Source organism: Equus asinus, chromosome 4, assembly GCF_041296235.1.
Source record: "Equus asinus isolate D_3611 breed Donkey chromosome 4, EquAss-T2T_v2, whole genome shotgun sequence".
Classification (NCBI taxonomy): Eukaryota; Metazoa; Chordata; class Mammalia; order Perissodactyla; family Equidae; genus Equus; species Equus asinus.
The window spans coordinates 119,580,076-119,597,544 of NC_091793.1; the positions used below are offsets into that span (position 1 = coordinate 119,580,076).

The 17,469-nt window shown below is 37.3% G+C and overlaps 1 protein-coding gene and 1 long non-coding RNA gene across 4 annotated transcripts in view; one reads left to right on the plus strand and one right to left on the minus strand.

Annotated features, from left to right (window-relative positions):
* ITPRID2 (ITPR interacting domain containing 2) overlaps positions 1 to 17,469 on the plus strand; it is a 131,142-nt gene that overhangs the window by 35,893 nt on the left and 77,780 nt on the right. Inside the window, exons 4-6 of one of the 3 annotated variants that reach the window (XM_070508206.1) lie at positions 3,545 to 3,753; positions 10,861 to 10,959; positions 12,001 to 12,131. In XM_070508206.1, coding sequence (XP_070364307.1) covers positions 12,116 to 12,131 — 16 coding nt within the window. In that variant the 5' untranslated portion in view covers positions 3,545 to 3,753; positions 10,861 to 10,959; positions 12,001 to 12,115. The remainder of the gene's footprint in view (positions 1 to 3,544; positions 3,754 to 10,860; positions 10,960 to 12,000; positions 12,132 to 17,469) is intronic. The other 2 variants (XM_070508208.1, XM_070508207.1) reach the window with 2 other exon arrangements.
* LOC106826614 (uncharacterized) overlaps positions 1 to 17,469 on the minus strand; it is a 62,537-nt gene that overhangs the window by 3,327 nt on the left and 41,741 nt on the right. Inside the window, exon 6 of the long non-coding RNA XR_011502905.1 lies at positions 6,752 to 6,843. This is a non-coding gene — a long non-coding RNA (uncharacterized lncRNA). The remainder of the gene's footprint in view (positions 1 to 6,751; positions 6,844 to 17,469) is intronic.

Below are 17,469 nucleotides of genomic sequence, written 5' to 3' on the forward strand. Positions count from 1 at the left end.
GGCTACACATTGAAAGACCCTACTTTGAGAAACTCATCTTCCGTTTACTGGCTTCATGTCATTACTTCAACCTGGAATTTTCCTCCCACCCCATCATACTTCAACCCTCCATGAAATACTTAATTACTTTTTATGATCCAACTCAAATTTTTTCTGGAAGTAAGTGAGGACTTAAATAAACAAACAAATTGAGCCTCCATGAAGAAACTCCTGTCAAAAATAGATCTTCCTAAAATCCCTAATAGTAGGGCCCACATCTTACTAATCTTTAAACTGCTGCACAAAGCGTATAGTAGTCACTTCAGGTTTGATGAATGAAAGCCTTAGCACTTTCTACTTAGGCAACACAGTCTTATAGTATATTTTGGAGTCATTTATCATTTCTGTAAGTTAAAAATTTCCTGGAAGGCAGAGACCAAGCCATAATTTTGATTTTCATAGCATCTAGCAAAGTGTCTTAACATCAAGTTAGTACCAAAATATTTAAATTAATTTGTTGAAGGAATTACTGCTAATTCAAGACACAGGAGAAGGGAGGCAGACCTGTAATTACAAGAACAGCCTTGCAGCCTTGCAGTACCCCATGAGGATCCCTGAAGGTGGAGTGGCCCTTTAGATGTGTCCTGAATCAAGGCAAGGGGGACAAAGCTTCATATCCTACATTGCCCAGGCATTGGATGTGTGCTGCGTCCCAGGAAGCGGGCATAACCTTGGGTGAGGCAGCTTCCTTCAGCCAAGGACAATGCCTGAAGAAGGACACAGCTGTGAGCCATCAGCATCCAAAAGTCCAGTCAACAAGGAGAGTGACTACCTTGATTCTAAAATGGGACCTGGGTGGTGCACGAAAGTATCAACTACAGCATCCCTGAGGGGGAAAAACGCAGCCTCCTGCTCACCTTCCATAAAAATCCTCTTCTTGAGGTATGGCTGAAAAGACAAGACTGAATTTACTTTTAGCACCCAAGCCTCAAACTCCTTCTCTGAGCCCAAACAACCCCTCTTTCTCTTTGAGGATTTGAATTGGCACCTGAAGTATTTATTTCTGGCTCTGCCCTGTCACTTGGATACTGGGAAAGTTTCTCACACTCACCTACACAGTGCTAGTCAGCCACGCCAATAACGCCACTGCCCCAGCCTAATCAGGCAGGGTCTCCCTGCATCAGCAGACATCTCTGTGGCATGTGGCTTTTGGGGGCTATACAGCTGTCCCTAGCTTGAAGATCACAACATTATAGAATATGGGCCTGAAAAAAATAAAATTCTCACCAGCGTCTTCTATCATCTTATCCAATCTCAGAATCAAAGCTTACTCCTGGGTTAATGACTCCTACATACAGGGAAGGAGCGTCAGCTTCTGTTCTTTTCAGCTCCTACATGTATCATCTCTGCCTCCTAACAGAAGAAGGAGCCAGAATATTGGGAAATTTTGCTTACAGGGATGACTGGTCTCCTTGGTTCCTCCTTGTTTTCTGATCTTAATTTCTAGATAGCTAAGAAAAGTCTCCCATAGCAAGTGTTGTTTGCTAAAAATTATCCATCTTTTCTATAACCAAATTTTAAAAGGGAGGGAGATGCTTTCCTTTCACCTGGAAACCCTATGCACTGAACATGCACCAGATAAATGAATAGCTCCTAAGTTAAAGGTGGTTTGTATTTGAATGGTCCCAGCTGTTCTCTCTGAGATTAGACCTCACACACTAAAATTAATTAACGGACACAGTTTCTCACTAGGGCTCCAAATCTTTCTGGGTTTCAGATGAGAGCTGGATGTTGGAAATGACTCCCTGGGACCTTACTTGCAAGGAAGTTGATTTACTAGGAAGGCTATTAAACCAGCATCATCAACTGCAACTCTCCGAGTCTCAACTAAGGCCTCCAGTTCAACTCTGCCATTTGGTTGGGTTCCCTAGAGAGATCATCGTCACCCCTCTTTCTTCCCTTGTTGAATAAAGCTGTGCTAACGAGGAGAATTTAGATCTCGCATGAATTCTAAAGCTTTTCTAATAATGCCTTACTGTATGTTGCTCTTGTAATAACATGCTTTAACTGAATCCGATTTTCCAAACTGTTCAATAGCACCTTGTCATATGGCTCATTGCAAAAGACTCTCTAGTATTAACACATTTTCAGAGAACTCTTCTCCATCCTGTTGGTGCATGGTGGGGAAGTGGCTGTGCGAGTCCCAGCAACTCACCACATTATGGAGTACACTTTCAATGCTGTCAAGTATTTCGTCACACAGGTGAAGCTTTGGCAGGACTGAGATCATGTGTACCTCCTAAAGCCAAGCTCATAAACGTTCTTTTAATCTCCTTCGCATCTCTGCCTCTGAAGCCTGCCTCTACCGCAACACAGTATGCTCTCTTCAAACTCAAACTCCTTTTGTCTGTTTGCTGAAATTGGACTGTTTGAAAATATACCTAGCATATGGTTAACAGGTTAGCAGCCTCTACTGGGGGTTCCAACGCTTGACTGGTACCTACTCCAACACTAGATGTCCTGCATCTGAGAAACTCTATCTCAACAGATGGAATTGTAGAAGCCTTTGATCAGGCAAAAATGCAATGGCCATGTACGCACTTCCCATTCCAAAGGGAATGGTATATTTTAGAGTCTATCAAGGGAAACCTCTTACAAAAATACCTTCACCTGCAATTTGGGATGGTTTTGGCTTACATAATGATATGATACCTTGATTTTTGCTTAAAATATTCAATCTCAAACAGTGTGTCTCTATGCAAAAACTGGAAAGTTGACCTCAGAGTCAACATCTACCCTTGGGTTCCCTATGATGCTGTTGTGGACCTATTTTTTTTAAGATTCTTGGAAGGGCTATTGTTCAATTGAAAATAGAGGGCCTGTGAGGCACATCCTGAAAATCTGCAGAAGGCTTTTTGAAAGGATCTATGAGAAATCACCTTAAATCTTTCAATATCTTAAGAAGGGGTTTTACAGTCACACATTTTGCTTCATATTTACTCTGAGACTATGTTTCCTGACAGAGCCCTGGCTTTGAGCTTTGCCCTGAGGCTCTTCTTACTTTTGAGAGTCGTCTTCTGGGAGAAACTAGGGATGAGAAATAATTTTATTTTTGAACCTAGCAAATCAAGGGTCATTTTGATTTGTTCAACATGTTTCTTGAAAACGGAATAATTTCTTCTGTAGCTCATGTCTCTTTATCTTCATTTTATGAGATGCAGCTAAAAGAAATTAGTTGTCACTTTCAACATTTAGCCTAGAAATATCCTTAGCCAGATCAATTAGTTCACCAGGTTAATTTCTAACTTCTGCAGATGACGGTTTTCCCAAACTTTCCACCACTATATATGCAAGATCTTCTATCTTTTAGTCCCCAAGAACATTTCAGTCACTCTCCTTCAAGCCTTCAGTCACTCTCCTTCAAGCCTTCACTGACAGCCACTTTGAGGCTCACTGGTCCTGGTAACCCCCTACTCCCAGGTAACAAAATCTGTTACTCTTGATACATAGCAAATCCACCCAAACCTACTGGTATAAAACAACCTTCATTTTGTTTTGCTCACAGATTTTACCTGACAGTAACTTTGAGAAGGGCTCAACTGGGCAGATCCTACCTGGAGTCTCTCACGTCATTGTCATCATATGTTGGCCAGGACCACAGTCATCTGAAGGCTTACTTGGCCTGGATGTCGAAGAAGGCTCACTCTCATGGCTGGCAGTTGAAGGAGCTGTCAACTGGGAGCTCAGCTTGACTGTCAACCAGAGCATATGCAGGTGACCCCTTCATAAGGTTTAGTTAGCTTCCTCACATCTTGGCAGCTTCAGAGAGTTGGACTTCTTATGTGGCAACTCAGAACCCCAAATATGAGTGTTCTCATGAGCAAGGTGAAAGCTGCATCACTTTTATGACCTGGTCTCAAAAATCACATAGCATCATTTCTCTTGTATTCTATTAGTCAAAGTAGTTACAAACTCACCCACTCTCAATGTGAGGAGCATCTAAGAATTTTGTAGCCATTTTTTACAACCCACCACAAGGGGCCTTGCTTTCTCTTATATCACCAGACCTTATGATAATGTCAGACACATAGGGGATGCTCCATAAACATTTGTTGACATAATGAATTTTGGTAGAAATACAAAAGAAATTCCATGGGTGATGCTAAAACTAGTGAGTCACCATGTGAGGTCTCTACCCCCGAGATCTTCAAGAAGAGAAGAGACACCACTATTGGCTACCTTGGGTGATGCAAGCACTCATTTGTCTAAAAGCAAAGGGCTAACCCTTGTGTTCTTCTCTTGGCCCTTTTCATTTTGTGATTATTCTAGGCACAAGGGAGATTCCTATACTACTAGAGCTTTTATTCGCATTTTTGAATAACAGTCAGATTCCCATACCCCAAGAATATGTGAAGTTAAGACAACCTTGTAGCAGCTTCAAGTAGCATATGGCAAGGAATCTGGAAGAACTATGGATGCTCTCTAAGTGCTGTATTCTAGGGAGCCTCACAGATATCCAGCTGAATGTCCTTCTCTGTTCCATGTTACTTAGGGTATATAGTAGAGTGTTTTCATTTTCTTGTGCCACAGGATACACAGAAATTCCACATGTGGATGAGAGGAGCAATAGGAATATTATACACTAAAACCAAATACCTAGACTTGGAGCCAGGATGAGTTTCAGTAATGCACTTTTTTACACACCGTAGAAAGTTATAAATAAGACACAAGCCTTAAAAACCTTTGTTAGTGTCCCTTAACACTCCCACCTAACAAGTTACCAAAATTATAAGTGGAAATATCCTGTGAGAAATGTCATGCATCTTGTTTGAATCCTCTGAAACAAAACAATTTCTGTGATGCATGTATAGTGATGCCAAGAAGTCCATCTGCCAGCCAGAACTTCATCTTTAAATATCTTGTTATGACAGCACAAAAGAACACAATGAGTTTTGTTTAGAGTGTCAGTCTTCCATCTCTGGGCTAAAAGGATTAGGTCTAAATTGCACATCATTATATAAGATCACATGAAAACGTTTGCATCTTTTGTCCTTAAAAGTATTTCATAGTGTTTTATAAAAAGCCAAAAAAATATTAAAGAAATCCATTTTGAGGTTTATAAGCAGTAGATATGCCAGACATTCTATTTTATGTTGGTAGTTATTTAATACACAAAAGTCAGGGACTTTTCAAGTACACTCATTTGTTGGACATGCCAGAGGGTGAGGAGAGGCCATAGAGTTTGATGGTTCAAAGTGGATTGTGGTGTCAGTCAGATCTGGTTTTAGCCTCTCTGATTAACGTGTGACTAGGAAATGTACTTAACATCTCTGTGGCTCATTTTCCTCATTTGTAACATGGAAATAAAAGTATTCACCTTCTAGGGTTGGTTTAAGGATTAAATGAGATAACATATGTAATTTACTTACCAGTGCTTGGCACAGAGTAGATGCACAGTTACCAGTCAGATAAGAGTGAGCATACACTTTGTGTGAGCACACACACACATAATGGGGAGGGGGAGGAAGAAGGAAGGAAAGGGAGAGAGAGAAATTGAGGGATAGAGATTGAGGGAGATAGAAAGAGAGCTTTTGGGAAGGGTATATAGAAAATATTGTTAGAGACGGTATGGATGTGATCGTTGTTAATGTTAACTTATTTGATGAAAGGATTTTGAATTTTGAAGATGTTGGAACGGAACAGGAATGGAATGTCAGGAGGCATATGGAGATTTATGTTACTTTGAGAGAGTCACTTGTCTCCTATACACAGGACAAAGCAGAAAGAAACATGTCCCACCTCCTTCTCAGCATTCTGTTCCCATTTCAATCATACTTTTGCACACACCCCACCCCCGGCACTTGTATGCACCCCATGTCAAAAGTCTGTCCTTTGAACAAGATTCTGCTGTCCACTGAGACAGTTGGAAAGTCACCAGGCCATTACAGTGTCACTGCAAATAACTTAGAGGTATTTTCACGTTGTTAAGGGAGGAAATTCCAGCATGATATACAAATAAAAGTGGACTTTCCTAAGAAGAAAAAGTTGGGAAAAGAGTGAAGGAGAGATTTTGAGGTAGGCAAGGCCTTTCCTCCCTTTTCAAACGAAGTGGTGAGGTTATTCTTTTTTTTTTTTTTTTAAAGATTTTATTGTTCCTTTTTCTCCCCAAAGCCCCCTGGTACATAGTTGTATATTTTTAGTTGTGGGTCCTTCTAGCTATGGCATGTGGGACGCTGCCTCGGTGTGGCTTGGTGAGTGGTGACATGTCCACACCCAGGATCCGAACTGGCAAAACCCTGGCCCGCAGGAGCACAGTGCGTGAACTAAACCACTCGGCCACAGGGCCAGCCCCTGGTTGTTCCTGTTTTTAATCTTTATATGTTAGACCATTTGGAAGAAACATATTCTGTAATATAATACAGTAACATTGCTATTATTAATTAGAATAATAATTTCCATTGCTTAAGGTTTATTTCTATAATGGTTTTGTTCAAAAAATAACATTCAGGTTTAGCAATGTATATAAAGAAATAGGGTATCAATGGCCAATTTCTAGGGTTTTTAATACTTTTTCAAAAAAGTAGATTTTTCTTTTACCTTACCACAGTTCTGTTCAAAACAATTCTGTTAACACCCTTCAAATAACCTTTTAAAATATTACTTATGAATCTGTACACCTCGATAAAATGTTTCCTGTTTTTCATTTCCCCAAGGCTAAAGTGACACAATTATTAGCTTTTGATAGGGTTAAACAATAACTACCCGTACTTACCTTTGTGAAAGAATGGAAAACAAATATACCTTGAAGCATTGTATCAGTTGAAAAGATACTCCTACTTCAGCTCTTTCTTCTTTTTCTTTTTCCTAAAAGAGCACAGAGGAATTTTTTTTAAATCAAATATTTTAAATAAACTTTTTCTCTACTTCTAGGGCTGAATACAGTTCGTTCTGTCTCTAAATGTTAACAATATAATACTTTCTAATGGGGAACCCCTTTAATCCTGTGCAGTAGCAGTTACAATGTGCCAGGTAACATTTTAGAGGCTGGGGATATACCAGTAAACAAAACAAGTAAAAATCCCTGCTGCTGAGTTTACAGGCTAGTCGGGGGAGACAGAAAAAGAACGATATGAATAAGTAGATTGTGGTAATAAATGATAAAGAGGAAATTAAGACAGGAAGGGAATAGGGAGTGTCAGTGCAGTTGGGCAGGGGTTGTGGTTTTTAGATAGGGTTGTCAGAGAAGGGCTCTTGAGAAGATGACGTTTAAGGAAAGATGTGAAGGAAGTAGAGGAGGATGCTGTGTTTTAAGCAGCATTTAGCAGGGCAGGTGGAGTCAGCTAAGGGGAGAGTGGTAAGAAATGAGAGGTAAGAGGGGGCCAGTCTGGTAGTCTATTTTAAGAACTTTGGCTTTTATGCCATTACATTAAATGGCATTACAAGTATAAAATAGGAAGCCATTACAGGTATGTCTGTATCTTCTTTTTCTCTCTCAAAATTCATTCTCCACCCTTCTCCATCCTGTTCTCTGGCCTAGGGAAGCTAAGCAGTATTTTCCTACTTTTCCTTATGACCCATTCCATGTCTTCCTTTTGGCCACCTTCCACCTCTTTCAATTATCCAAGTGTTCCGTCCGTCAGAGAAGCAGAGACCCAGCCACCTGTGTTTCTTTGGATTAGTAGTTCTCAACAGTGGCCCTAAACCCACCTGTGTCATGCTAGGAACCCAATAAAATGCAGATTCCTTGGCCGCACTCAAGACACTCAATCAGCATCTCTGGGATTGGGGTCCAAGAAGCTGCATGTTTAACAAGTTTCCCAGGTCAGTTCCTTCTCACTGTGAGGCTTGAAAATTAGAATTCTGGGTTATAGGAATGGCACCCTTCTGATGGGCATCCAAGCAGTTTCTTATATTCAAGTTTTTTCTTTGCTCCAAAAATAAGAACTCAGAAATATTCGGTTTGGCTCTAATAAATTTTGACTGACTATAATCTGCTAAATTTTTATTTCTATTTTTATTAAATGCTTATATTTTATTTTGTGAAATATTTCATCATCAAATACAATCCATAAGAATCATTTTGCACGGTCCTCATCAATTTGTATCATCTGAGACGATGTCTCATTCACATATTTATAAATTGTGGCAGGATTATATATGACTTCTCTATATTTTTGTACAACAGCACTGATTTTATTTTTATTTAAATGCTAATGTTTCCCATGATGAATCATTTTTCAACACCATACTTGAATTAGAAATAAAGTCAACCAAAAGTTACTAATAAATGCCATATAGCACGCTCTGTTTTTGTGTTGCTCAAGTTGGTAGCACTGAACGATGAGGACTTTTTCAGAGTTAGGGAACGGAAATAACTCTGTGACTTAGATTCTTATAGAATTTGTGGTGAGGAATTCACATTTCCTGGGAGCTTATGCAGCACTGCTTTCACATTACACCCAATCTTCTGTGAAGAGAAACACCTTATTGATGTTTTCCAGAGTATTTCTGTTACAATCTCCAGAGTTCAGCACTTTTAAACAAATATTGTCCTTTCAAGTTTTTGCAGATTTCATAGGTTAATTTCCCCTGTGCCAGAATGTGCTATTTCAAGATACTAAGGCAAACAAGGCTGTCAGAAATAAAGAACAAGGGAGGCACGGTCATGTACCAAGAGGATAATAGTAAATATCTACCTGAGTAGTTGAATCCAATCGCTCTGAACAAGGTTGTTTCATTTGGCCTCTTACTAATTTTGAATTTTTTCCTAGCAGAGAGAGGGTGTGTATTTTGATTGAGAGAGCTGCATAATGGATTTGACCAAGACCTGAGCTTAAACCTGTCTTTTAAGCTGGAGAGGATGAGATGTAGACTTTATGGCCCACTCTGCCTGGACTGTGTTTACAGTGAATATTCAAAAGCATGCATTTCCTCTCAGATATTAGGATTTGCAGCTGCTGGTTAAAAACAATTCCAAAGGGTTGCCAAAGCTGAAGCAAATGGTCCATACATTTTAGGAATATAAGAAGAAAGGCTTGTGAATCATTTAATAATGGCATTGCATATAATAAAATGTCATAAGAAAAGATTCTTGCAGAATTTCTGCTTCTCTATGCTTTTGGCTAAATTGTTCAAGCCAATGTATTTAACATGAGTGCATTTTTCAGAAAGATAAAGACACTTTTCAGTTTTTAAAATAATTGTGCATTTTCTTTTTATTAGTAAAAGGGCATACAAAAGTTCTAAATATTAGACATATTCAACGTAAATGAGGATTAATCTATAAAAAAGGGAAAAATAATTTTATGTTTTTATGCTTCAAGAGCCTTTTCTACATTACTTTAAACTTTTATGTAAGGATTATATAGGATTTTGGAAATCCTAAATCTGAAAAGGACCTTGAGTTTAGGAATACTAGTAACAATAATGTGAATGATATAGCTAACCTTTGAGCATTTTCCATCTGCTGGGTACTGCTTTAAGAAGCTTTACATACGTAATCTTAGTCAATCCTCACAACAAGCCTACAAGGTAAATATTATTATATTCATTTGACAGATAAGGGAACTGAGACACAAAATGTTTAACAAATCTGCCTGAAGGCATAGAGCTAGCAAGTGGCAGAGTCAGTACTAAAGCCGAAGGAACACTTATAAAATGATCCCAGCCAGTTCAATCCATGGAAAGTGTACACAGCTGTCGACAGTGTGATTTGAAGGTGCCAGAAGGTCTACCCAAATGCATCACCTTCAACAGTTTACAACACCGCCTCAAATTCCCACCAAGAGAGAAAGTGCTTTGTATGAAGATAATACCTCCAAAAATCTATATTTTAAAAATATTACCTAAGAAGAACTGCTTGCTAATGATAGCAATACAAGGTAGACACATTTTAGGGAGATTTGGATGAGAAAATGAGAAAAAAGAAAACAACGACCTCTTGAAGGTAAACACCATAATATAGACTCTTGGACAATCCTGGCAAAGTAGAGGGGTGATGAAGACAAAATTCATCCAACTTGGCTTTGGTTGGATACAGAAATTATCCATCTTAAACTGTCTTCTCTTTTAGGAGATAGAGCCATAGCATTGAAAATGGTCAAGTTTAACAGCAAAAATTATCTATGTACAATGTTTTCCTCACCACTTGCCTTTTTGAACAGAGGTTCTTAAATAGGGGTCCCACATATGGACCCCCATTGATATATGAAATCTCCAGTATGTATGTGAGAATGCACAGCACCCCAAGAAGATTATCCAAAGATTTCATCAAATCTCATACGTATAAATGAGCCCCCTCAAAACAGTTAAGTTAGCATAAAATCAACCTAGCCCAGCTGCGCTTATATATCACCTAAAATTAGTGCCCGCTGGAGGTGGTCTTTAACAGCTAAGAGAACACACAACTGCTTTGAATTATGTATCCTAATGAGCGTAGAGGGCTACATTCAAGCAGATATTTATGAAAGCAAAACATGGTACGCAAAATGACCAAGACTAGGATAACGTTACATATCACTGTGTTTCTGCAACAACAGATGCAACTATTCAGGATTGGAGTTTTAAGTAAACAATACGCCACAAGGAAGTGTGACAGGTATGTCAATAAATGTTCTCAGGAAAAGGTTAGGCAATCGTAATGGGCAAGTAATTAAAAATGCTTTTTAAAATGAGCAAACTGATCTCACTTTCTTGGTGAGCTATTACCAGGTTCTTTTGAGTTCTTAAAACATTTTCTTTACTCTGTGTTTAACAACAAACGTGGGCCAATTGCTGTGAGTTAATTGAAAAGGATTGTTTGCTAGTTGCCAAGAAACGGCGCTTTCTTACATTATGCAGGCCATTATGTGCACAGATCAAGCTTCCTGATTTTTCTTTCAGGGTTTAAGAATATAGGCTGCTGTGATTTAGTTGTCCTTTGAGGAGAGGAGCACACATCAAGAAGGCTTTCAGGAGTGTTGTTCCATTTTAATTTACCAGGTAAGATTTGGATTTGAAAGTGTTACCTTCTTCCTAATGCTTAACTTTTCCTAAATCACTTAAATGCCTTTATGTTGAGTGAATGAGTGGATCTAAAACGATGATTTTACTTGAGATAGTTTCATGTAAATCACGCTAAATTGATTTTCTTCCAGCGGAAGGTTCTAAGGAAAAGAAAAGAGGTAAAGATAATAACAGACATCTGTGAGACTGGCTCTGGCATTTGTTTCTTCTTGATTTCAGAGTAGTAAATACATGTAAACCAAGAAGTTGTGAGTGTGGTTAGCTTTGAAAATATTAAAATTATTGCTATGGAAGCAAATATCATTACTTCTATTTGTAGAAAAGATAAAATCTTGACTCTTTCCAACTGAGAAATGGGCTTTCTAATTAACTTCAAAAGGAAGACTTGCTGATCTTACGTACAGCTTGGTTTCTTGTCTCTCTTAAAAAAACCAAAACCCCTATATATTTTCATTATCTCTTTGCTGTTAGCTATTTTCTTCATGATTTTGTCTTAAAGAGGAAGATAAAATCAGGGTCCTTATACTCAATGGAGTTTACTAATAGGTGTGATACGAATAAAAATGTCGCTGTTCTTCCTCAGGAAGGAAAACAGAATTTCTTGACTCAAAGTCAGTTGCTCCCAGGCTCACCAATGCAGTGCTCACTGTGGGTAATATGGGGCAAGTGCTTGAAAAGGATTCTGTGAGTTGAGTTTGTTGGGTCAAATCATCCTCCCACTCTTAAGGAGTTAGTACTTTCACATGTTTAGGTTGAACACTGCAATCCCTTGAACTTACATTTACAACCTTACACAATTTACACAGACTATACGTTGAAAACAAGTGTCAAATTTGCAGAGGAACCTAGTTGAGTGTGGTTATTGACCTTTTCTTTCAAAATCATATTTTACCTCCTCTCTTCCATGGCTTTGTGTTTCTTAGGAATATATTTCCTATTTACAAGGAAGATCATCAAAATGGACACAAGTCAGGTCAAATATTTGTTGTCTCATTAGGTAAATTTCCATTTGTTCAGAGTTTGAAGACACCTGAGTATAAACATGACCTGTGTAATATGAAACCTAGTTGATGCTGGAAAGAAATCATTGCAGCATGCCTTTACCTGATAATATGATTTGGGTTTTCAACAAATGAACCAATACTCTGGTAAGGAAACTATTATGTGGAATAATGTTGATGAGGTGATAGTTGAATATGATATGCAATCCATCCATTTATCTTTAATTTGTCAAACTGGACTCTCCTTTCTTAAATTCCTACACATTTTTTTATTAACTAAAATAATCACAATATCATCAAATTCATAACACCGTATTTTTAATTTACGTAGTAGTAAAATTGAAGCAGCCCATTTAAAGAGATGCATGGTTTGTAGTTATGTATACTTGGTGTGGCTTTTACCATTTTTACTGTGCATTTGTTTCCAGGTAAGGTGTGATTAAACAATTCCATTCTAGTTAACATTTCTTCCCCTTGTCAAAGAGTGCTCTTTACTCTGAAAATATACTTTAGATGTTATTGGTACTATGGTATTTAAAATATCTATGCTGGGGGCGGCCCAGTGTCGCAGCGGTTAAGTTCACACATTCCACTTCAGCGGCCTGGGGTTCGCCAGTTCGGATCCCGGGTACCGACAGGGCACCACTTGGCAAGCCATGCTGTGGTAGGTGTCCCACATACAAAGTAGAGGAAGATGGGCATGGATGTTAGCTCAGGGCCAGCCTTCCTCAGCAAAAAGAGGAGGATTGGCAGTAGTTAATTCAGGGCTAATCTTCCTCAAAAAAAAAATAAATAAAATTAAAACAATAAAGTATCTATGCTGGTAATATTTTTGCTTAGTCATTTTAACAATGATTGGAACAAGGCGAGAGGTGAATATGTGGGATGGGTAGAGTGGAGCAAAAGTCAGACTGATACAGTATCTTATAGGTAGATTTCTTCCCATATCTAGCATACTATTTCTTCTTTGTCAGTATGACAGAGTGATTGTGCTAATTAACTATAAAGGAAATATTTAATAGTGTAACAAAAAGTCTGGATTTTATTTCTGAATAGTTTTTTTTTTTTTTTTTGCTGAGGAACATTCACCCTGAGCTACCATCTGTTGCCCATCTTCCTCTATTTTATGTGGGATGCCACAACAGCATGGCTTGACGAGCAGTGCTAGGTCTGTGCCTGGGATCCAGGCCTGCAGACCCCAGGGCCACCAAAGCAGAGCTCGAAAACTTAACCACTATACCACCAGGCTGGCCCCAATTTTATGATACCACTCGTAAACATCATTTCAAAGATTTCTAAAAACATTATTGTACCTTTGATTGCTAATTTTCCCATACTCTCTTGACATGACATTTACCTAACTTTAGGAATTTAAAATAATATATAAAGTAATAAAGTGCTTTCTCACTTTCTTTTTACTGGAAAATGGTCTCTTTATGATATTAGAAGATTATTTTCCTAAATAGAGAAGATATACACAAAATATTTTAGTAATTTTAATTGTCCTATTGTTTATACACAATCAGCACAAAACTTCATCTTGCTCTGATAAACCACGATAGACAATCCTTTCCTTTGTCCTAAAAATTTTTGTTAAACTGGAATTTTTAACTCCTCAACTGCAATGATAGGATTTTGGAGTCACTCTTATAAATTCTTTTTTCCATGTTTGCTTCTAAGTATTTCTAAAACATGAGAATGCTGTTTCTCTTCTCTTGCTTCCTTTTGAGCAATTGTTCTCAATTTGACAATGTCTGAAGACATTTTTTGGTTACTACAACAAGGGGGTGGGGTACTCCTGGCATCTGATGGGTAGAGGACAGGGATGCTGCTAAACATGCTACAATGCACAGGACACTCCCCACAACAAAGAAGTATCATATTCCAAATGTCAATAATGCTGAGATTGAGAAACCCTGCTTTACAGGTCTCACATGCCTTATCATGGCTAAATTCATGATTATGGTTAGAATTTTGGTTTTCACAATATCTTGAAATTTCATGTGTAAATAAAAGGAATCTTCATTCACTGAGGAATATTCATCCTGAGCTAACATCTGTTGCCAATCTTCCTCTTTTCTTTGCTTGAGGAAGATTTGCCCTTCATTCCTTTTATTTATATTAGCCTATAGGATCACACCTAATTTTTAATTAAACTCTCTGGAATCTGCCTATATAAAGTCTGGGAATCACGATCTGACTGGATTAGCCAGTTTTCCCTTCCTTGATTATCACCAGTACCAAAATGACAATGGTCACGTTATCTTTAAGCTCATGTCACGTCCATATTACTAAATAGTGCTTTGTCCGAACGACTTGTAGAATATTTCCTTCATTGATTCTACTTGTGGATAAAGAAGGACTCATTAAGGCAAGACAAGAGTATCATCTGTTTCATTGCTGTGCTCCTGATTTTATGTCCAAAGTCACTCTTCAATAATCATTGACTCATTCTATAGATATTTATCAAGCACCTAACATGTTTCAGAAACTGTTTTATGTTGGAAATTCAGCAGTAAGACAAAAACCCTACTTTTGTAGTGATTACATTCTAGTAGAAATCAGAAGATCCAAAATCCCCTTTTCCTTCAACCATTTTTTATCCTGCTCTGTTACATGTGCAAAACAAAGCAAAACAGCAAGAACCGCATCTGGTGCATTATAAATAGTTGCAAAAGTTTGCTCATACTTTTTTTCTTCATGTAACCCCTCTGTTTCTTGGGGACTACCAAGAACGTTTTCATTAATTTCTGAACTTCACTTTCTGGCAGATGTCTCTATTTTCAACTTGCTTGGTGTGCATTCTAGAGAAGACTGATTTTGAAGTAAATTTTGAAGGAAGGGAAGTAGAATATTTGATGAGTTGAAATAATGTTAGTAAGAAAAGTGAATCTGGCATTTGGGGAAAAAAGACATAAAAGTAAAGATGGAAAATTGTGAGAGGAAAGAGGCCAGTCGTGCCTGAAATTTATTTTATTTGCTACGCCAAGAAAAAAGGGAAAAGGAAAGAAAAAAAGAAGAAAAGAAAAAGAGCAGTAATATATCTTTCCAGCATAACTGTACTCAGAGAAATTCTTTTCCTCTGGTAGATATCTCTGTCTCTGGTGAATTCTTTAGACTTCCTTGTCTATTTTTTAGTTTATGCCTCAATAGCCATTGATGAGGTTATTGGTTTCTTCTTTACATAGGTGATGAGAAGCATAGATGAAGTAAAGTATTATAATTTTAATATTCTGATCTTGATATTTCTTTTGACTTTACCTTGTAGTTTCTTTCCTTCCCTAATGCTTGCTTTCTTCATATATGCAGGAGTTCAATGTTCTAATATGTTAAAATGTGAAAAAGAAGCATTTGAAGCTCTAAAATTCTCAGACGTTGTAAACCTATCAGTTTTAAGTAATCATTACCTTATTAAGATTGCATTTACCAAAAGCTATGATTCCCATCTTCCTCTTCTCTTCCATTTAAAAATAAATTGCAATCTTACCCAACTAGGGCGTTATTGGTATAAAAATTCCAAAGAAACAAACGTGGCTACAAAAAATGTTTAAAAATTATATGAGTATGTTTTCTAGAGTTTACTGAAAATGAGAGAAATTCTAATACTATGGCTTACTACTGGTTTTCTAGTGATGAATTTGAAAAAAATTAATTATATCTTAAAAGTCTTAGTAGTACTGACAAATTGCAGTGAAATTGCCTTTGTTGTGTGAGCGAAACAAAGAAGAGTCTTTTCTTTGTTCAAGTCCAGGCTTTGCCATCCATTAGTGCTCTGAATGCAGGCAAGTTACTAATCTCCAAGAACCTAGATTGCCTCAACCGTGTACTGGGTAAAAATACTTAACGCATAGTGTCATTATGGAAACTAAATGAAATAATACAGTTTAGTACTTGTCACAGAGAAATTATGTGCAATACGATGTTTCCTGTTCTTTATAACTTCAGTCCTAGACTATAATTCATTTCATAGAAAAGATTCTAAAGGAACCTTAAAGATCATCTCAGTGTCACATATCTGATGCCAAATTGTTTATGTAATGTTGCCCTGGTCACTAGCCTACACTTTAAGCTCTAAAAAACGTGTTAATTCCTAGGGCAACAGACATTTATAAATATTATGTTGAAACATATGAAATTGCCACTTTTATAGGTCAAACAGTCCAATATTGGCAAATTTCATATGATTCAACCTAACATATATAACATAAAAAACAAATCTTATTTCCTGAAACATAACTGTATATGATAAAAGTCTGAGATAACTTGATAATGCTAAAATGGAAATGTAGTTCTATTAGCTGTTTAAAAAATACATTTTACAAACACTGCTAGAAAAATAGTATAGTCATTAAGAGCCTTGAGCAAGGGTCCACAAGCTAGTCTGTGCGCCAGATCTAGCCTATCATGTGTTTTTGTACAGCCCATCAGGTAAGAATTGTGTTTACATTTTTAGAGCTGAAAAACAATCAAAAGAAGGATAATACTTTGTGACACACAAAAATTATATGAAATTCAAATTTCAGTGTCCATAAATAAAGTTTTTTGGAACAAACCATCCTCACTCATTTGCATATTGTCTTAGGGTGCTTTTCTTCTGAAAAGACAGAGTTGAGTAGTTGCAACATAGACTTTATTGCTTGTAAAGATTAAAACACTCATTATCCGGCTCCTTTGAGAAGAGATTTGACAACCCCTGTTCTAGAGTAAAATTGCTTACATTTGAATGCCAGTGCCACTACGTCTTGAGTCTTTCATTTAGTAAGTTCCTTAACTTTTGTGAGCCTTAGTTTACGTATTTAAAATAGGCATACTATTAGTACTTGCCTCATAGGATAATTATGAATGCCTAGTATAACATAAGTGTGCTATAAATGTTACTGTAATTATTAATATTCTCCCAGGGTGCCATTGTAAATGATTGGGGACAATCTATACAAGCTTGAAAAGCTCAGATGGGTGACAATTGTTGCATCATCATATCACAATAAAACAACAGTCGTCATCCTTCTGTGGACTTAGTAAAATGTGACCACTTGCTCATATAAATGATTTTAATATTTACATTTCACTCATACCACATGGACCATTTCAAGTTAAAAGTATTTAAGTTTCTAAATTTGCAAATACTAAGCTGCAAAGTAGGGGCTGTTTTCTCCCTGGGACAATGAACATCTGCTGAAACAATTTATCCAACGGAGCATTTGCCTCTGCTGGCCTTATTTTTTTTTTTTTTAAGAAATGGAAAAAGGATCATTGTTTAACTTCAACTCTTCTCATCTTCTAAACCAAAAAACAGTTTCTCTTGGGATTAGATGTTTCTAGGATTTGGAAAAGTAAAGAGACCTCAGCTTTTTATTTATTTTTTCCTATTTTCAAGTAATGGTAAGTAGAATTTTACTTAGAGCGCCATATTATTTTTTCCTTCTTATTTGAATATTGTTCAAAAGACCACAAGCTTTTCTAGATGATTTCAGATTTCTGTAGA